Source organism: Anguilla rostrata, chromosome 3, assembly GCF_018555375.3.
Source record: "Anguilla rostrata isolate EN2019 chromosome 3, ASM1855537v3, whole genome shotgun sequence".
Taxonomy (NCBI): Eukaryota; Metazoa; Chordata; class Actinopteri; order Anguilliformes; family Anguillidae; genus Anguilla; species Anguilla rostrata.
In genome coordinates this window covers 63,665,359-63,683,545 of record NC_057935.1, presented here as the reverse complement: position 1 = coordinate 63,683,545, position 18,187 = coordinate 63,665,359, and the positions used below count along the sequence as shown (strand labels likewise).

The 18,187-nt window shown below is 42.8% G+C and overlaps 2 protein-coding genes and 1 long non-coding RNA gene across 5 annotated transcripts in view; 1 reads left to right on the top strand and 2 right to left on the bottom strand.

Moving 5' to 3' along the window:
* Nucleotides 1–7,913, bottom strand: part of LOC135251670 (uncharacterized) — an 84,219-nt gene extending 76,306 nt beyond the window's left edge. Inside the window, exon 1 of one of the 2 annotated variants that reach the window (XR_010329176.1) lies at nt 7,768–7,913. This is a non-coding gene — a long non-coding RNA (uncharacterized LOC135251670). The remainder of the gene's footprint in view (nt 1–7,767) is intronic. The other variant, XR_010329175.1, reaches the window with a different exon arrangement.
* An 82-nt stretch (nt 7,914–7,995) lies between these two features.
* gla (galactosidase, alpha) lies at nt 7,996–14,208 on the top strand. Its single transcript, XM_064329319.1, has 7 exons — nt 7,996–8,634; nt 9,782–9,956; nt 10,353–10,530; nt 10,676–10,767; nt 11,843–12,004; nt 12,520–12,717; nt 13,262–14,208. The coding sequence occupies exons 1-7, from the start codon at nt 8,411–8,413 to the stop codon at nt 13,604–13,606; spliced, it is 1,374 nt and encodes a 457-aa protein (XP_064185389.1). The 5' UTR covers nt 7,996–8,410; the 3' UTR covers nt 13,607–14,208.
* A 76-nt stretch (nt 14,209–14,284) lies between these two features.
* On the bottom strand, nt 14,285–17,936 carry LOC135251668 (large ribosomal subunit protein eL42). 2 transcript variants are annotated; one of them, XM_064329324.1, is made up of 5 exons: nt 17,784–17,936; nt 16,926–17,031; nt 16,737–16,804; nt 16,000–16,122; nt 14,285–14,350 (listed from the first exon to the last, which is right to left on the bottom strand). In XM_064329324.1, exons 1-5 carry the CDS (start codon nt 17,784–17,786, stop codon nt 14,330–14,332), a joined length of 321 nt encoding a protein of 106 aa, XP_064185394.1. In that variant the 5' UTR covers nt 17,787–17,936; the 3' UTR covers nt 14,285–14,329. The 2 variants fall into 2 exon arrangements, with proteins under 2 accessions (XP_064185394.1, XP_064185392.1); XM_064329322.1 differs by lacking the exon at nt 17,784–17,936 and adding an exon at nt 17,561–17,596.
* Nucleotides 17,937–18,187: the final 251 nt, after the last annotated feature.

Here is an 18,187-nt window from a genome sequence, read left to right as displayed (position 1 = left end):
ACGTAGGCATTGACATCTTGATTTTTAAAAAATATATTTTTGACATAAACTTGATGCCCAACACGGGGCTAAGCATGTTCGATTTCCACCCTAATTTGGAATGGCCAACTGCCTGCAACCACAGCAGCGCTCATGCGTGAGCCCCACTGCCCCACTATAGAAAGCCACGATTCTCCTCTGAAACACAAGGTGCCGGACGTCCGTTTCTCACACCACAGACTAGAGCAAAGCTTGCACAGGGTGGGGTCAGAGGAAGACCTTTCATTTGCAGTCCATGGGCGCCGTAGATAGTGAAAAAACATGGCCCATAGCCGTCTGAACGCTCCCATACCCTGGGTGTTGCAATCGCCGATTTTGCATCACCCTATGGAGTTAACGGCCACAGTCAGCACTGGCACAGTCTGGATTCCATCTGAACTGCTCCCATACTCACAGAATGCTCAACCCGGGATATTGCATCCAACACAATCCTATGGCCATTGGTTTAACCCAGTCAGCAAACTGGCACAGTCTGGATTCCATCTTCTTGAACTGCCCAAATATCCCACTTAGGAAATGTAGCTGTAGCACAGCCACTGGGTTAGTGCAGTCTCAAACTAGCAAATCTCATGGCCGCTTGGTTCTGTCACTGAAATGTAGCATTAGGAGGTCTGAGAAGTGCGGACGTGGACAGACACAGACGAAAGGCCAGACAAAGATTTGGGAGACGTGATGCAACAAAGAGCAAACCTTTCACACTTCAAAATAATGCTCAGCTTTGACCTCACCCTCTCTCTGTCATGTTCTCAGTTCTCATGTCAGTGATTAAGGGAAAACAAAAAATAAAAAGCAAAGACTGCAGAGCACAGCAGCCTAGCAACCTCCGTTGCCAGGGAAACTGCATCCTGCTGAGTAACAGGGAGGCAGCGCTTCTATGGGAAGACTGAAGAACAGCAAGGCTTGGAGAGGGAGGAAGAGAGGGAAAAGGGAGTCTGCTGGGTACTGTAGTGTTTTGCGTTCCTGCTAAATGCCTCCATTTATCCTGCTCTCTCAACTCAACTATACACCAACATTGCCAGGGGGAAGGGCAAAAGTTCCAGGGGGAAGGCTCCAATCACATACATGACATAATCTCTTTATTAGCTCGGCATTGGCTGAGAAGCAGTTATGAGCCTGTGGTGCAAAAAGCTTTGGAGCAGCGAGGGCCAATGAGCTAACTGATGGAGTGAGAGACCCAGGGGTGCTCCAAACAGCCCTGTTATTTACAACCCTACGTCTGATACACCGCATTCTGCCCATTCATACAAGCCCCCATTGCACACTTGCAGCAATGTGTCATTTTAACTGCCAGCCGTAAAAACAGGGCTGAGTGTACTCAAATCTGTTTCGGGCCGCGTTGGTAAAAATGTGAATACTGTACATAAATGCCCCGCAGATTCTCAAAATCTGACCACTGTGCAATTTCTCACGGCTTTAACTGGGCCCAGGTGCTGAATTCCACTTCCCATTCTGCAGTCAGCCCCATTTTCACTGCCACTGTATCCAAGCTCTCCTGAAATACCAATCAGTCAGAGTCAGGTATGGGGGCCACACCCCTTACCCCAACACTCCTTAAATCATTTATTCCACTTGATCCTCTATTCCTTTATTATGCCAGCTTAATTAGTCGTATTCCACACTACCTGTAAATAATTACAAGCGGCAACACAAAGAGCTACTCGTCCCAAGAGGTTCAGTGAAATTCTCTACTACAGGTCATTACCAATATCCATTCTCAGCCATGATAAATCACCATGTGCAAAGGCAAAACTGTTGCAAAGATACATTTTGTAACTATCACACAGAGTGGACTACAGCAATGATATAGAAACAATATCATAAGACAATTAAATATTGAGGCTCATTTAATTCCTAAATGTTTTTTTTTTTTTTTTACTAATTGCTTCAACTTAGGGTCACGAAAACCACCAATAAAAAAACAGACCAGTCTTTTTTCCAGTTTTTTCCCCACAAAAAAGGATTCTCATTACAGCAGTCCCAGTCATGCCCAAAGTGGGGGGAAAAATGTTGTTTTTCTTGCATTATCTGGCTTCCAGCAGAAGGTGCTAAATAACAGCCCAGGAATTTCAAATAATGAGTACAGAAGATAAATTGCAATCCATCTGCCTCCGTTTCTAGGCTCAACTGAAACCCTGTTAACTGCTGAAGACCAGCGGCAGGGGGTAGGCCAAAAATTATAAAATGAGAACTACAAGGATTCCAATCCCCCCCCAAAACTCTGTCCTCTGTTCATTATCCTTGTAACTGTAGATGTTCTTTTCACAAAGTGGATCTCACCACTCTGGTAGATTTAAGGTGGCTACTTAAAGCTATTTTTTTTTGCTTCCATTATTACTTTTGTTAGATTGGCCCTGGTTGGTCAACCAAGGGAGTGATAATAAAAACTGGACCTTGTCAATCAACAGAATTGAAGGAGACATGATTGCGCCTTCTTTGGGGAAGACGGGTTATATGAAGTTAATTCAGTAATTATTTGGGCAGCAGAACGGCTATCCCTTCTCTCAGAGCATACACCGAATATTACAATAAATAACGGACTTGTAGACTTAGGAAGTCTACAGGGTTTAAAGCTATGCAGTGAAAAAACATCCTTTTACCTCTACAGTTAATTTTTTTAAAACCACTATACGATATATAATGAAAGGAATGGGCAGGAACACTGGGCAGATCCACTAAAGGTCCCTAAATTAGGATACAGATCCCGAAATGCCCTCTCAGGGCATGGGGGGGAGGAGAGGGGGGCATTGAGATTAAGCCTGTTAAATTCACTTTCGCTGCTTGTGCTGAAAATTACTCTTGCTATCTTCCAAGGCTGGAGAAGGCTTCCTGGAACAATTTCCCACACTTCAGTCAAATTGATTTTTTTTTTAATAATGATAATAAAAAACAGGTTGCAGACTAATATCTCATCCAATCTTGCCTTCACCACAGATGTCCCAGGCTCTGATTGTTACCATGGGGAATGAGCCATACAGGTGTCTTCTCCTCTCCTAAAGCCGTAGGTAACGTGTAAATTGCAGTCCAAGAAAAACTCAGGGGTGTGACAAGAACAGGACGCAGGACTTTAAAGTTGCAGGTTCAAATGCCAGAAGAGGCACTGTCACTGTACCAGTTCTTCAGTAAATATCCAGGCGAATGTATTTTAACATGTTAGGGCATCGGCAATATACAGTACAGTACAAGATAAATTCAAACCTGTTTAAGTAAAGATCATAAATTAGATTAAATCTCTGATGCTCTCCAACATCACCCCCTGATACCCACTCATGTCATGAGCAGTTATGGGGCGACATAGCTCAGGAGGTAAGACCGATTGTCTGGCAGTCGGAGGGTTGCCGGTTCAAACCCCGCCCTGGGCATGTCGAAGTGTCCTTGAGCAAGACACCTAACCTAATGCTCTCAATGAGAGGCATCAATTGTAAAGCGCTTTGGATAAAAGTGCTATATAAATGCAGTCCATTTACCAGTTAAATTTTTAGGATGCTGTCAACGGGTATTGACTATGCACTAATTAGCCCTTTAAAGTATTCCTGTCATGTCTTCAGCTAGTGCTACTCCCAAATTTGTGTCACCCCATAGGACTGTTGGCCAGTCTGCACCCAGAAGGTGTAGACTGGAGATAACCACAGGGTACACCACTGCACTAAGTGCACATGCTTCATGGGCATTTTCTTGATGGAGAAGTTTGATTACTCAGTACACCTTTAGTGGCATAAAGAAACAAGCTAACTCTTAAAATATCACCTGTAATTCTGCCAAACTGAAATACCGGCATGAGGGGAAAAAAGCTATTTCACTCACAAAACTCTTATTATTAAGTTAGAGGCTGGTTTACAGAACTGCTCATCATGCTCTTTTTCCACCTGGTACAAGAACATATGGCTTTGTGTAAGTTCGTGGCAACCTTCACACCTGATGTGACAATGCTCAATGAAATAATGCTGGAGTATCAGCAGATTATGATTAGTTTAATCAGGTAGTTCATATACCAAATTATAATTTGCATTTTATTTTTTAATGAAAGAAAACAATCAAATTGCATTAATGATTGCATTTTTTAAGTTGAAACGTTATTTGTAAAAGTGTCTATAAAAAGCATTTTCAATGTCCTCCATTACAGTTAGGAAAAACAGTGATTAGCTAAACAAATTATTAAGTTAGACTTCCGACAGTTTATTTAATTCTCAAAGCTTCATTCAGGAGGCTTGAATTCTTGAAATGCTTGAAAATGGCTACTAGTAGTGGTGTTGGTACAGCAAGAACTGTTGAGTAACTCCTCAAAAAAAAAAAAGAAAAATCCTGTTTCAACACTGCTACCAATGGCTTTTTGACCACAAAGACTTGAGAGCTACACCCAGGTGCCGGTAATGGAAGCCTAGGCACACCCAATTCCCACATATATATATCCGATAATAATTCCCTGAAAATCTTCGAGGTTTTCTCGAGGCATGCGCACACGCAAACATACGACTATGGAAATTTACTGGCCACCGTTGCTGGTCATTGATTTTGTCACGTGCCTTTTACAGGCTGTACTCCTGCAATAAGCAATAAGCAGTTCCATCTAATTAGAACTGGGCTTGGAACCATTAGGGCTCTTCAAAGGCCAACAGCAGGAGCGGGTACAGTTCAGCAGTGTAATAATCACAGCTTGACTGAAGGTCATTTTTAGTAAATATGGCTTTTTAAAGAACTACAAGCTGAATCCTGTATTGATCACGCAGTTAAAATGGATTTTCTCAAAATATACTGGAGCTCATTCACTGAGTACTTGTAACTCTCCACCAGAGTAGTCACTTTTACTGTAATTATTAATAATATTTATGTGTAATCAGGAACTTATCGTTATCGACTACCATTTCCACAGTAGCGCCGTCGACATAAAATGATAATTAAAGGCATAATTTTTTGCTATGGGCTTCTTGGCATGGTGCACTTTCCCCATCCACTCCGTGACAAAGGAGCTATCTGTCCCAATACTTAAAATGTGTACATTTACTGGCTGCCATTTCCAGGGGCGCAGGAGAGATTTTTGAATTGGGAGGGGACCAAACTGTGAGCAAAAGAAAGGTCTCCACTTTTAAGCTTATACAACTACCCCGATCCGGGGGGACGGATAGGGGTCCCTATAAAACTGGGGGGGACGTATCCCCCCGTCCCCCCCTCGCCATCTACGCCCCTGGCCATTTCTCTTTTTATTTAAGTTTCCCGTTGTTTTAGTACGCCTCAAGTAAGCGTGACAAGTCCTTATTATAAACGTCAGGGTTCGATGAAAATACGCTCAGAGGTGTAGCGATAAACAAAAACAACATTGTATCTTATGTAGAAAAATGCATTTGTTGAGTGTACTCAACTTCGCGCTGTCATTCAAGTATATTCCCCTGTGCTTTTTTCGTCTCTGAAATTATTGCTAGTTTGAACGGGTATCCAGGCTTACCAAAATGGTAAGCCAAAGAAAGTTTGTATGGATGTTTCCCCAACCACTGGAAAAAATAACTCATTTTTTGTGCCGTTGACCGGCATTGACCCCTGTGCACAGTGCCTAATCCGGTTACACCCCTCCACACTGTGATGGCACACTATATGAGTCTGCATCTCAACAGAGGCAGGCCAGTGTTAATATTCACGACCTGTAAGGCCCTGAATTCAACAGCCATCAGCCCCGTAATCCTGACAGAGTGAAGAAGATCACCTTGAAATTTAGCTATTTACACATTCCATGAATATTTCAACAAAAAGCAACACAAAAAAGGGATATTTAATGACACCGTATTTAATGGTGCTGCAGAAGAGGCTTCACGATGATAAAAAAAAACAAGACATCCTTGCACTGTTCTACATATCAAACTGCTTATAGGCCTAAATCACGTACCTGAAATGCCATTTCACTAAAACAAGAACCAATCGTGAATTAATAGAGACATAGTCACAAAAAAAGATTGCAGTCATTAGCACCACCTGGTAGCTGCCCTGGAGCAATGTAAAGGCTGATTAAAGCAACACGGCCTGCCTCACTCTGCATCAAAGGTGTCCATCAATAAATCACTTCAATAATGTATTCAGCACCATCTATCAGCTGAGACAACACACATCAAAACACCCAGCCACAGTTGCTAGAGAAACAGGCCAAGCAAGGGAAAAAAAAAAAGAAAAAAAAAAGAAAAAAGTGATAGAGAAAATCAACACATCCATTTCACTGTATTGTGTTATCGTGCATAATTCCCAAAAAGTCACCAGTGTATGCAAAAGTGACAGACCTCAAATAGCAAGCAGGCAATGTTAGGTAGTGTACAGCTTCTTCACCTTTGTGGTTCAGAAGGCGAAATCATCCAGGTCTCTAAGATCTTTGAACACACTCATCCCATTTACACGATCCCAGGTTCCACTGGCCAGTCCTCTAAATTGGTGTTGCCCAAAAACGAGCAAACTGCGAACACTCAAGTCCGAAAAAAAACTAAATAACACAAGAACTTCAATGGATTTTATTATCTGCCAGTCCTTTTCTACATTACCATTGTCACCACCTGCTTACATATCAAGCATGCAGAAAAGCACAGACCTGTACGATCTATCAGTCACCATTTACAACCAAGACATGCGCAGTTCTCATGTAATCCCCCAACCAAAAAAATTGGAAAAATCCATCACTGTTGCCACCAAGATCCTTTTCATTTTACGGGGGAACTACATTTGTAACATTTGTGCCATGATGATGACCTCTAGGATCCATCAGTCAACAATTACAACCAAGAGCCCAGACATGTACAGATCGAATCCCCCAACCAAAAAAAAAAGGGAAAATCTATCACCCTTGCAGCCAAGATCCTGTTCATTTTACGGGGGAACTACATTTGTAACCAAGTGAGTCGATTGGTCCATCCATCAGAGAGTGGCAAGTAAAACTGAAATCTGACATTTAAGAGATGTGGTGCCTTCACTCTGATATGAACTACGGGCAAATGACAAATTGTTCATCAGCCCCTATCCCACAGCGCAATCTCTTATAATGTTTAGGTTGAAATGCACATCCTTGACATTTGCAGGAAAAAAGGTCAGAATTCGTCTTTATTAATGCTCACACTTTACACTCAGGCAGCGAGTAGATGGGGATTATGGCGATAATCTGGAGTAATGCCAGCACGCAAGTTTTCCCCCATCTTGCTTATAGTGTTCCAATTTATCAGCCAAAGAGCTCTGGGTTTCACCTTTCCGTGTAAACTTTGCTTTTTATGTCACTAACAAATGCTGCAGTGACCTTGCGCCTGCATATAACTTTTTTTCCATAAGACATAAAAAACAAGTGTCTACTTTAGGCTCAGTAAACGTAATAATAATGCTCACAATCAATAATTAATGGCCATTGTGTTTTCAGTCCTCCTGGCATACACTATGTACGTAGCTGGAGAAACATGGCACCAAATAAGTAGCCTACCTAAATTTCTATATTGTGCGTGAAGCAATGCAATGTTTTGAGTCGTTTACTGTTGCTGAGAATGAAACTATTAAGGCCATACTCACACATACTACATTGGAACACGTAAATGTGTACAACACGAAGGCTATCGACTTCATTTTCACCCCCATTTGGAACCCGGCTTTCATATCTTTCATCTACTACATGTTTTGAAACGGCATGCGGAAGTCAGACCGAAGCGTAATCTGCCATCACTGTGAGTGGCAAAATGGATAACAAGCCAGCACGGTTTCGGGTTGTTATTTACGACCCACCACAGAAGATGACATTTCCTCATAGGTTTTCTTGTCGAATAAACGCATTGATGTACGCGTTTGCTGCCTTTTGTTTCTCTGTATCTGGTGTTCACCCAATACAGCTATTTCCGTGAGGATGTAACCGCGAAAAAATTTTAATTTAAACGCAACCTGACGAATCAAGCACGTGACAAGTCTGGGACCACACACTAGGCTACGCGGAAGGAAAAGAGTCCTGATATGCAGAGAGCACAACACGGCGGCTGCTCTCTAAATAATGTTAAGTTGAAACTTCGAATGTAACTTTTTTCCGTTTGATTACTTACAGTTAATACGAACAAAACTACAGACATTCCGCGGCACTAAAAAAAACTCGTGATTGTATCGGTGGGTTCCAGCACAGGCTTGAATATTAGCCTTCGAAAATCAATCCCGGTATAAAACTGTAGCCTACGTGCCTACACTCCAGACAAGGAAATAACGCACTTCCTATTATTATAAACCTGCATCGTAAACATAAATATCTAAGTGATTGGCTGGCTTTTGTGGACTCGTGTTATAACTGGTAGATTTACTTGTCAAATTCGCACAGTAGGCGGGTCGTAGTATAGGCTATCACCAGGAACAGGTAATGTGTTGGTAGCTGGTCATATGAACATAGATGACAAGCAGATTATACGTATCCAGACACCAGCTATCAAACTTATATAAAATGACCAGGTTCATTTTGGCTGCCTTTAACGTTATAGTAGGGGTAAGTACATTTATTTCCCCAGTTCAAGCGCTGGACAATGGCCTCGCGCTGACACCGACAATGGGCTGGCTGCACTGGGAAAGATTTATGTGTAATACTGACTGTGACACGGATCCTCATAATTGTATCAGGTAAGGCACACCAAGCTGGTAAACCGCACTTCTTTTCACACTATACAGTGCATACACGCACGGGCGTTTAATTCTTTTTTCACACAGAATGAAAGAAGTTATTCCCCGGCTCTAAGAAGACAAAAACATAATTGCGGGGTTTCCTTTATTTGAATTTGGCGGAAATTTTTTTAAATTATAAATTTCACCCTCTGATGACGATCCACAAGACTTCTTTATAACCTCTGTATTCCTAAAATGAGCTCATGTGGGCTGGGCACCTTTTGGTGCATGACACTTTGAAAAAATAAAAACCTAAACCTAAAATGACATGTTGGAAATTGTCCTCCCTGTTCTATGAATTCAACAAATCTTGAATTAGCCTATAACTCTGCATGTGACAAGCTGTGGTGTCTTGAAATCTGTTACTATGACTTATGCATTTTATTTACTTACCTTGTAATGTTTCACTAAAATGTAACCGTCTCTTGTTTATTGTAGACCTAGTGTAAACCAAACCAAATACAAAAACATTATAAACAAAACCATAGATTTTCCTTCAGCGGCTTTGTAGGGGAAGTGATACTTGCTCAAACTGACACTTTAAACCACCAGTGTAAGAAACGTTTTTTTTTTTCAGTAAATTGTTATGAAAAACTTGTTAGCTTGAGACTGTGACATATTTCAGTATCTGCCATGTCCTTTCCACCGAGTACCAACTCCAAATCGCTCCAGTGTGAGCTTTCATTGAGCCTTTTTTAGGTGTAGTTTATGGCCCTGTACAATGCAATTTTTAAAAGAGAGAGTAGAGATGCTGAAGAGTTTATTCAGAAACATTTTTCAAGGTCTGGAGTTTTGATGCTAATAAGCTGTTTATGTGTCAGGGTGGGGAATCCCTAGCTTTGGGTGCTTCTCATAAACATAAACTCCCGCATGAAATATTGTGAAATATCTGTCTTGTGAAATGTCAGTTATATAACTGATTCCTACTTATTGATATGCTGCCAGGTGAGTTTTTGTTTGAAAGCTATTGGCTATATCGGGTAGGTAAATTTTTGGGGTGGATATCAAAATGGCTCCGGGGTTAGGAATTAGAAATGACAAAATGACACGCGATGATTGACAGCAGCTTTCATTCTGTTACCCCCCATCCCCCGGGAATCCACAGTGAGAAGCTGTACATGGAGATGGCGGACATGATGGTGAAGGATGGGTGGAAGGAAGCCGGCTACGAGTACGTGTGCATCGACGACTGCTGGCCCTCCAGGGACCGCGACTCCAACGGCCGACTGCAGGCGGACCCCAAAAGGTTCCCAGGGGGGATGAAGAAGCTTGCTGACTATGTGAGTCACGGGCCACAGAAACACTTGTTCCTTCAGCAGGCTCCTCGTAGCAGTTACCAGGACCCCTTTGAAAATGGGCTGTTGAACAGGAAACTGCTAAGCCACATCAGTCTTTCTTAACGCAGCAGTCCTTAATTCATATTTTAAAAAATGTTATAAATACTGATAAGCTTCTACCTGCTGCACTTAAATGCAGGAGGAACGTTCTGTTGTACTTAAGTTGTACCAGTACAGTGGAAATGCAATACCCCCCTCTACTGGATGTAGGGAGTATTGCAAAAGCTTTTTCTGAGTGGCATATCCTTTCAACTCCACTGTCAGGTTTTCTGTAGCAGGGTAAATTACACACTTCCTGACTGTGTTGTAAATTTTTTTCTCTGTTGTGTGTGTATTCAGATTCACTCCAAGGGCCTGAAGCTGGGGATTTATGCCGATGTCGGCACGAAGACCTGTGCAGGCTACCCTGGCAGCTTGGGCCACTATGACACGGACGCTGAGACCTTTGCCGAATGGGGGGTGGACCTGCTGAAATTCGACGGGTGCAACATGCCCAACTGGACCTTACTGGCAGGAGGTAAGGCAAGATCCACACACCGTTAAGAGGTGTCATTCTGCACTGTCACGTCTGAGCTCTGATGTGAAACGTAATTATAAAAGCCCTCGATGCTGGAGGAGACTGACATATTGAGGTGTTTGCACTTGTGAAAATTGTTTTACAGGTTATACAAACATGTCCAGTGCCTTGAACAAGACCGGGAGGAGTATTTTGTATTCCTGTGAGTGGCCACTGTACGAGTGGCAGTTCCACCAGGTAGGAAGAATAACAAGTACACCGAGCGACCTGAAACTCAACAGAAAAAATGTTTTGACAAGATAATGTGTGAAGTACAAAGATAAACCCCAAAGGTTGCTTCAGAGCAAGAGAGAAGGTTGACAGATCTTCTTAGGCCTTTTTGTAGTGCAGTCAGTCGCCTGTAAATGCATAATTAAAACCAGCATTTTCCATTTTATTGCAAAGCCTGCACATTTTAAAATCCATTTGTTCTCTATATACACAGGCTATGTGAATATTATGCATAATGCTGTTACATTATTCCTCTTTAATGGAGTTCACTTTTTCTGTCATCATTCTATGTGTATGCACACAGTATTTGTATATTTACTGTACATTCATATTAAGTGTTGTACTGCACATACATTAAATATGGCATTCAGTTTGAATTTGCAGTTTGTTGGCAATGCTATGCAACCTAAATATATGTGCAACAAGCATTTTAAAAGCCACCACTATTCATAAAATAATTACCGTATTCATAAAATGAATTTATTTATTTGTCATCTGAAACATTAAATTAATAGGACTATTATATTGGGGCTTGTGCTTGCAACATAAAATTTTCCCATTTTATTCCATTGATTTCACTTTTCTGTGCATCCTCTTAAGTACGTGGCATGGTAGACTTGAGCTTACTTAATTGTAAGGAATCGACCGTAAACCTCCTTAAGTCCTTAACGCAGCATTCAATGTCGAAATAAATTATAATGGCAGTTAATCAAGAGTTTGGATGCAGGCCAGTTAAATGGCGTGAAGACAAATGTTTGGGTTTGGGTTACTGTGGAGGGAGATGCTAACTGCAAAAGCCTGAAAATCTGGAGATCTCAGCACCTGTTCTCAGTGCAGTAAGTCACACCGCAGTCCAAGGTTGAATCCTCTCCATGCCTGTGCCGACTGGTGCCAGGCAGGAGTCCCGGGGGAACGTACAATTGGCATCGTCCAGGGAGGACAGACTTCAGTAGGAGGGAGGGCACTTTCATCACAGTCTGAGAGCGCCACATTGCCACCCCTCGTTCCTGTGATCTTGACCCATTGTCCCGTCCCGTTGCAGCCTAACTACACCGCAATCCAGCAGATGTGTAATCACTGGCGCAACTTTGCGGACGTGTACGATTCGTGGAGCAGTGTGCAGACCATCCTGGACTGGACAGCCGATCATCAGGACCTCATAGTTCCGGTGGCTGGGCCCGGAGGCTGGAATGACCCGGACATGGTACCCGCCCCTCTGTCTGCTGAAGCAGGGCTTCCAGAACTGGGCTGCTCCACAAAATTATATATTTTCCCTTTTAATTTTTCCACTAGTACCCTAGTGTCACCTCACACCGAGAAGGTCTCAGGTGCAAATTTCACAGGGCCTTTCTGTGTGGAGCTGGCACGTTCTTCTTTTGTCATCATAGGTTTCCTCGCAGTCCAAAGGTATGCAAGTTAGACTAATTGGAGATTCTAAATTGCCCATAGGTATGAGTGTGGGAGTGAATGGTGCGTCTGCCCTGCGATGGCCTGGCAACCTGTCCAGGGTATGTACAACTCACCCAATGCATGCATTTACATTACATTACAGACAACCTTATCCAGAGTGACTTGCACAACTTTTACATTGCAAACGTGTAAGTGTAAGTGTAGGGATAGGCTACAACCCCTCTGTGACCCTTATGAGTCATAAATAAGTTAGACAGAGTCGAGTGAGTTTGAGCTCTTTGGCTGACCAGTGTTATTCCCCGGTTTCAGCTGGTAATCGGGAATTTTGGGCTGAGCCGGGACCAGCAGGAGACCCAAATGGCCTTGTGGGCGATCATGGCCGCCCCGCTGCTGATGTCAAACGACCTGCGGGCCATCGATCCCCAGTCCCGACAGCTGCTGCAGAACCGCCACATCATCGCCATCAGCCAGGACCCCCTGGGCAAGCAGGGCACCCGCGAGGCCAAGGTATGGAGCCCACTCTACCGTCTCACCTGTAAACTCCCACCTCACTGGCCATTACAGATCCTGTGACACAGCACACAGTATGGGGACCCAAACCTGGCAGTGTTAACTGGCCCTCAGATCATACCATAGTTCAGGACTGCTTAACCCTGTTCCTGGAGATCTACTGTCCTGTAGGTTTTCACTCCAACCCTAACTAAGCACTCCTCATTCAACAGCTGGAAACCTTGTTGAGCTGCCAATTAAGCTGTATCAGGTGTGTCAAATTAAGGTTGAAATGAAACAGGGATGGTACAGGATGGTAGATCTCCAGGAACAGGGTTGGGCAGCCCTGTCCCAGTCTAGTTGCCCTGTACACCTCAGTTTATGTATAGTTTACTCTCTTCTCTCTTCACTGTAAAGCACTTTTATATAGTGACTTTCATGATTTCAAATAATTCTTTATACAGTAATATGCACACCTGTAATCATCCAGCAGACACAAAAGCATTGTTCACCTAACCACTCTGAGGCAGTAGTGATGCGACTGGCTGCGTTTGGTCCCCAGGTGAACGGTTTCGATGTGTGGCAGCGTCCCCTGTCCAACGACAGACTGGCACTGGCGCTGACCAACAGGCAGGAGATGGGCGGGCCCCGGAACTTCCCCCTGTTCCTGGCCACCTTGCTCACCTGGGGGTCCTGTAACCCCCGGTGCAACGTGACCCAGATCCTGCCCCAGTACCAGGAGCTGGGCGTGCAGGGCCTCTTCAATAAGGTACAGGTGCAGGTGAACCCCACGGGCACTGCGCTGCTTGTCCTCTCCCCCGTGGAGGGCACGTCCTGCTCCAGGCAGCAGGCTAAAAAATGGCTTCGCTACCTCAGCAAAGACAAAGCCCAGAGGACGGCTCTGTGACGCAGCAGAAGACACAGTTTCATCAAGTTTATTTCAGTTTCAGTTTTCCCGAAACTTGAGAACGGGGGCGGGGCTACCAAATGTGTTCTTTGCCTCGCCGGTTTTAACCAATCATTGTTGTGGTGAGGGGTAAAACTCTGGTTTGTTCAAAAACATACAAGATTGACAGCTCAATTTAGCTCCGCCCATTAAAGGGCTCATGAAACATTACTCTCCAATCAGCAGCTTTAACAGTGCCAGAGAGAGGCGTTGCAATATAATTTCAGCATGAACAGTCTCCGCATACAAGGGAAGGATCAAATGCAATGTCTTAAACCAAAGAAAGGTATACTTAAGGAATGCAAGTTATTTTTAGGCAGCTGATATTAACAGGCAACATGTTTAATACTGAGTACAATGGAATATGTGGAGTACCATGGAAGTGCAATAGAAATAACTGCTGCCTAATTTGTGCAATTACATGATGGGAAAATAAGGAAATCTGTTTGTACAGCGCACATCTTACTATTTATCTTAGTGTGCTCTGGATTTTTCAAGAGATTTTGCTTTTTATGATTTAAAAAATTTTTTTTAATGAAATTTAAATAAAGCACTTCACAGACCACTCGTGCATTTTTACTGCCGTCTCCACACCTCCGAGATTACGACCTCAGTGTAATAATGACAAGCAGGTTCACGCATATTTCAGTTCCTTTATTGGCCTTAATAGAACAGTCCAGGAGCCTAGAACTGGATCACCTGGCCCTGGAAGAAGAAAGCATGAATGCAATCAGAACAAAACCAAACAAAATATGAATTCCACAACAATGAAATTTAATATCAGTAATCACCATCATGACCTGACTGACAAAATACATTCCAGGGTTGTAAAATAGCCTCACAATACTCCATACTCCAATAATGCCACACATAAATATCCTGAATTACCTGGGTTCAAATGCTTGTTTAATGTACTGTTAAATTTAATTATAGAAATGTGTGTAGAATGTGTTTTGAAGCAAAAAAAATAGTGTAATGAAGAAAAACCAGTGCAGAGCTAGGATTTACACAATAAATCAATTTATTAAAAGCCATTGACTAGCTCCCTGGTCAATCAAACTTTAGACTCAATATGATCACAACCCAATTTAAGGCAGTGGTTATGAAAGGGGGGGCTGCAGTGAGGGTTTCTGTGGGGGGCTTCAAAAAATCTCCTAATACTAAAGGGGGAGGGGCTTCAAAAAACCTCCTAATACTAAAGGGGGAGGGGCTTCAAAAAACTTCCTATTACTAAAGGGGGGGGGGGGGGTGGGCTGACCAAAAAGTTTGGGAACCACTGCTTTAGGGGTACCTGAACTGGGGCAGGTAAGAGAGCTAAGAGAGGTAAGAGCTGGAGCTCAGCACCACAGAAACTAAACCAGGAAGTAGACCGGAAACATTTATAATGCCACTCATTCCACATACACAGGCTGCGTTTAGCATTTCGGCCTTAACGGCTGAAAAACACAAGCATGGGCAACACAGGGCTGAAGAGCAAGAGTACAGGTCCCCTCTGCCACTAAGTTTATATGGCTCAAGGTAAGCCTTCAAAATGGAGATCATGCAGAATCTTAAGCTATATACCAAAGAGACATCTGCCAACTTGAGACTGGGCAGTCAGAGGGAAACTGTGATCGTATGCCATTAAGACGCTGTACCCCAGTTGTTGGGTTAAAACACGCAAAGTGAGCTTCTCCAGGCAAAACAAAAATAGGTGAAAATAAATCAAACCTGTCCATTGTGTCTATATCCAATGACAGTATGAGCGGATGCACGAAATTGTTGCAATTACTGCTGCTCTTGTGTCCCATTATGTGAATGGGTGGGCATGTGACGTCTTAAATTACCACTATGTTCTCCCAATTACAAATGTCCCAATTTGTGTCTGTTTACACTCATCGCTGCAACTCCACTCTGTCAGTTCAGGAGAGCTCAGACAAGCATGAAACCTCCTCCAGAACATGATGTCAACTGTCTGCTTCAGTCTGCAAGCCAGACTTTCCCACGCTGAGTTTGAAGAGGACGTGCAGGTGGATAATGTGGTATGTGGGCGTCCAGAGAGGAAGGGATAATGTCACTGGTCCACAATGAAGACATGCATTCCTCTGACTGGAATCCTCCAGATTCAACAGCGCAGGCAACAATGTGATCACACAATGGATCAAAAAACTATAAGACTATAAGACGCGAACACAAGCATTTAAACTCAAGCTACTGCTCTGTACGACAATGCTCATCCCAACAGTCAGCCCACGCCCCCCTGGTCTGTTGCACAATCTCCCTCACTCTGGAATGGCCTTTGCTGTGAAGCCCAGCTGTAGTATCGTTACTTGCGCGGTCGAAGACGTGCTCAGGAAACAGTACGCAGATCTTACCTTTCTCTTCTTGTCTCCGCCCAGCTCAAAGTGCTTGCATCTCTTGATGGCCAGCATTCTTTTGGACCGGCAGTTGGGTTCCACACACTCCAGCCTCAATACGATCTTTTTTGTGGTCTTAGCCTTTAAAAAAATGCCAGAATTTTCTATGTAATACGTTTGTGATTACACGCTGTATTTGCAACCATAAAAGTACAAACACCTTTGCTAAACTGTACAAAAAAAAAAAAACACTGGAAATTCAAGTGTTTTCTGTCAGAAATATAAAAGGATAAACAACTGCATGTCTTCCAAATCAAATCATATAAGCTTCCCAAAAGTGACAAGAAATTAAAAATATGTTTAAAAAAGATTAAATAAATAAGAATGAAAAAAAATTTAAAGTTGTGTTTTGAAAAGAATGAGTTATCAGTACATAGTGCTTGTGTACGATCCCTTTGAGAGTAAAGAGTGGCTTTGACTTGTGTTACATTTACATTTCAAGCATGTAAATGGGTTTCATACCACAACAGGAATTTTCCAGCATCTCCGTGGAATCTGTCTCCACTGACTAAATCATAAAGCCGGACAATATTCTGGCACATCACCTGATTTAACACTTTGTGTTTTACATAAAATAAAACCTTCTTTCCCTAAACCCACATCATACACACAACAGTACAGGCAATACATGAAATAAAAATCATGGTACACAATGCCAAGATGTGTGAAGTTCACACTTGGTTATAGGGTCATACCTTCTTTCTGAAAATCGGCTTAGTCTGACCACCATAGCCACTCTGCTTTCTGTCGTACCTCCTCTTTCCTGTAAAATTAAAGGTTAAAAAGATTCAGCCTTTATCCATGGGTGTAAGGGCCTGATCAGAGTTAGTGACAGTTGGCTGAATAATTTCAAACTGCCACATATACGATTAGTGTGGACTCACCCTGGGCATACAGAGAGTCTTTGCCCTTTTTGTACTGAGTAACTTTGTGCGGCTGGTGCCGCTTGCACTTTTTGCAGTAAGTCCTGCGGGTCTTCGGCACGTTCACCTGAACCATAGACAAACACACAACGTAAAGGTTAAGGGTGTGCATGCGTTCGTACAGGATACATTCATTTCACAATTACTATTTCCATACCACATCTAAATAACTTCACGTGCGCATTCCTATAAGTTCACCAACGTTTAGTAAAATGCAACCGCTTTCCTCATACTGCTGTTTGCAAGCTAGCAGTAGAGGTAGCTATCGATATATTGCTTTAGCACATTTAACGAGGCACAACTCAGAAGCTTCACAATGAGCTAACGATGCGAGAAATGGCACATCGCGAAATTTGTCTAACCGTCGTTATACCTGCCAGTTTCCTTGCATAGCATATTATGACATAGCTAAATGGGTCCGACCGATAACTAGTGTGCAGATTCACGTCATCTTGAGATTCAGCAGTTCATACCTAGGGGACACAGCGAATCGGTTTTCTCACATTTACATTCTACAAGAAAAGTACACCAGTCGTTACGACAAAAAGACAATGGCCATTCTCTAGTAATGTTGTTATAACGCGTGAGCCATTTACCACAGTGGGATAAGCAGCCATACTTGGCTGCTATGGCCAAGATCGAGTGCCTTTTAAGACACAACTATACACGTTTGATTACAAGCAAAAATAACAATATAGCGACCCGCGTGTTATCCACCACTTCTATAACACGGGGGATTATTTGACATCTCATGCAGATATGTGCTGCCGTAAGATTGCCACTGATTGTCTACACCACCAAGGGTCTCATAGTTCTTACCATGGTTTACAGACCCTGAGAAGAAGGAAGAGGAGAGACTGACCCGGTAACACTTTCAAAGTTCAGCCCTGGCGCAGAATTCGATAGCGTGGTTTGCAAAAGGACGCCACCTTGTGGTAGGCATGTGTCCTTCGTAGACACTTGTTCTGTTTTCTCGAATAAATTGTCCGCTGTAAAAATATTGTCTGGGTTATATGCTGAATGCTTAAAATGTAAAATAATTAGCTAGGCTATAGTATCAGAACTAAGCAATGCATTAAAACATATGGTTTGCATAGCTCTGGTATGTGCTTCAAAGTTGCCTTGAAAGTTGACAGTTGTTTAAATTTCCACACTAAGAATGAACACTCTTATGAAAAGTAAAATTACATTAAAACACACCTGTTCATGAAACTAATACCACA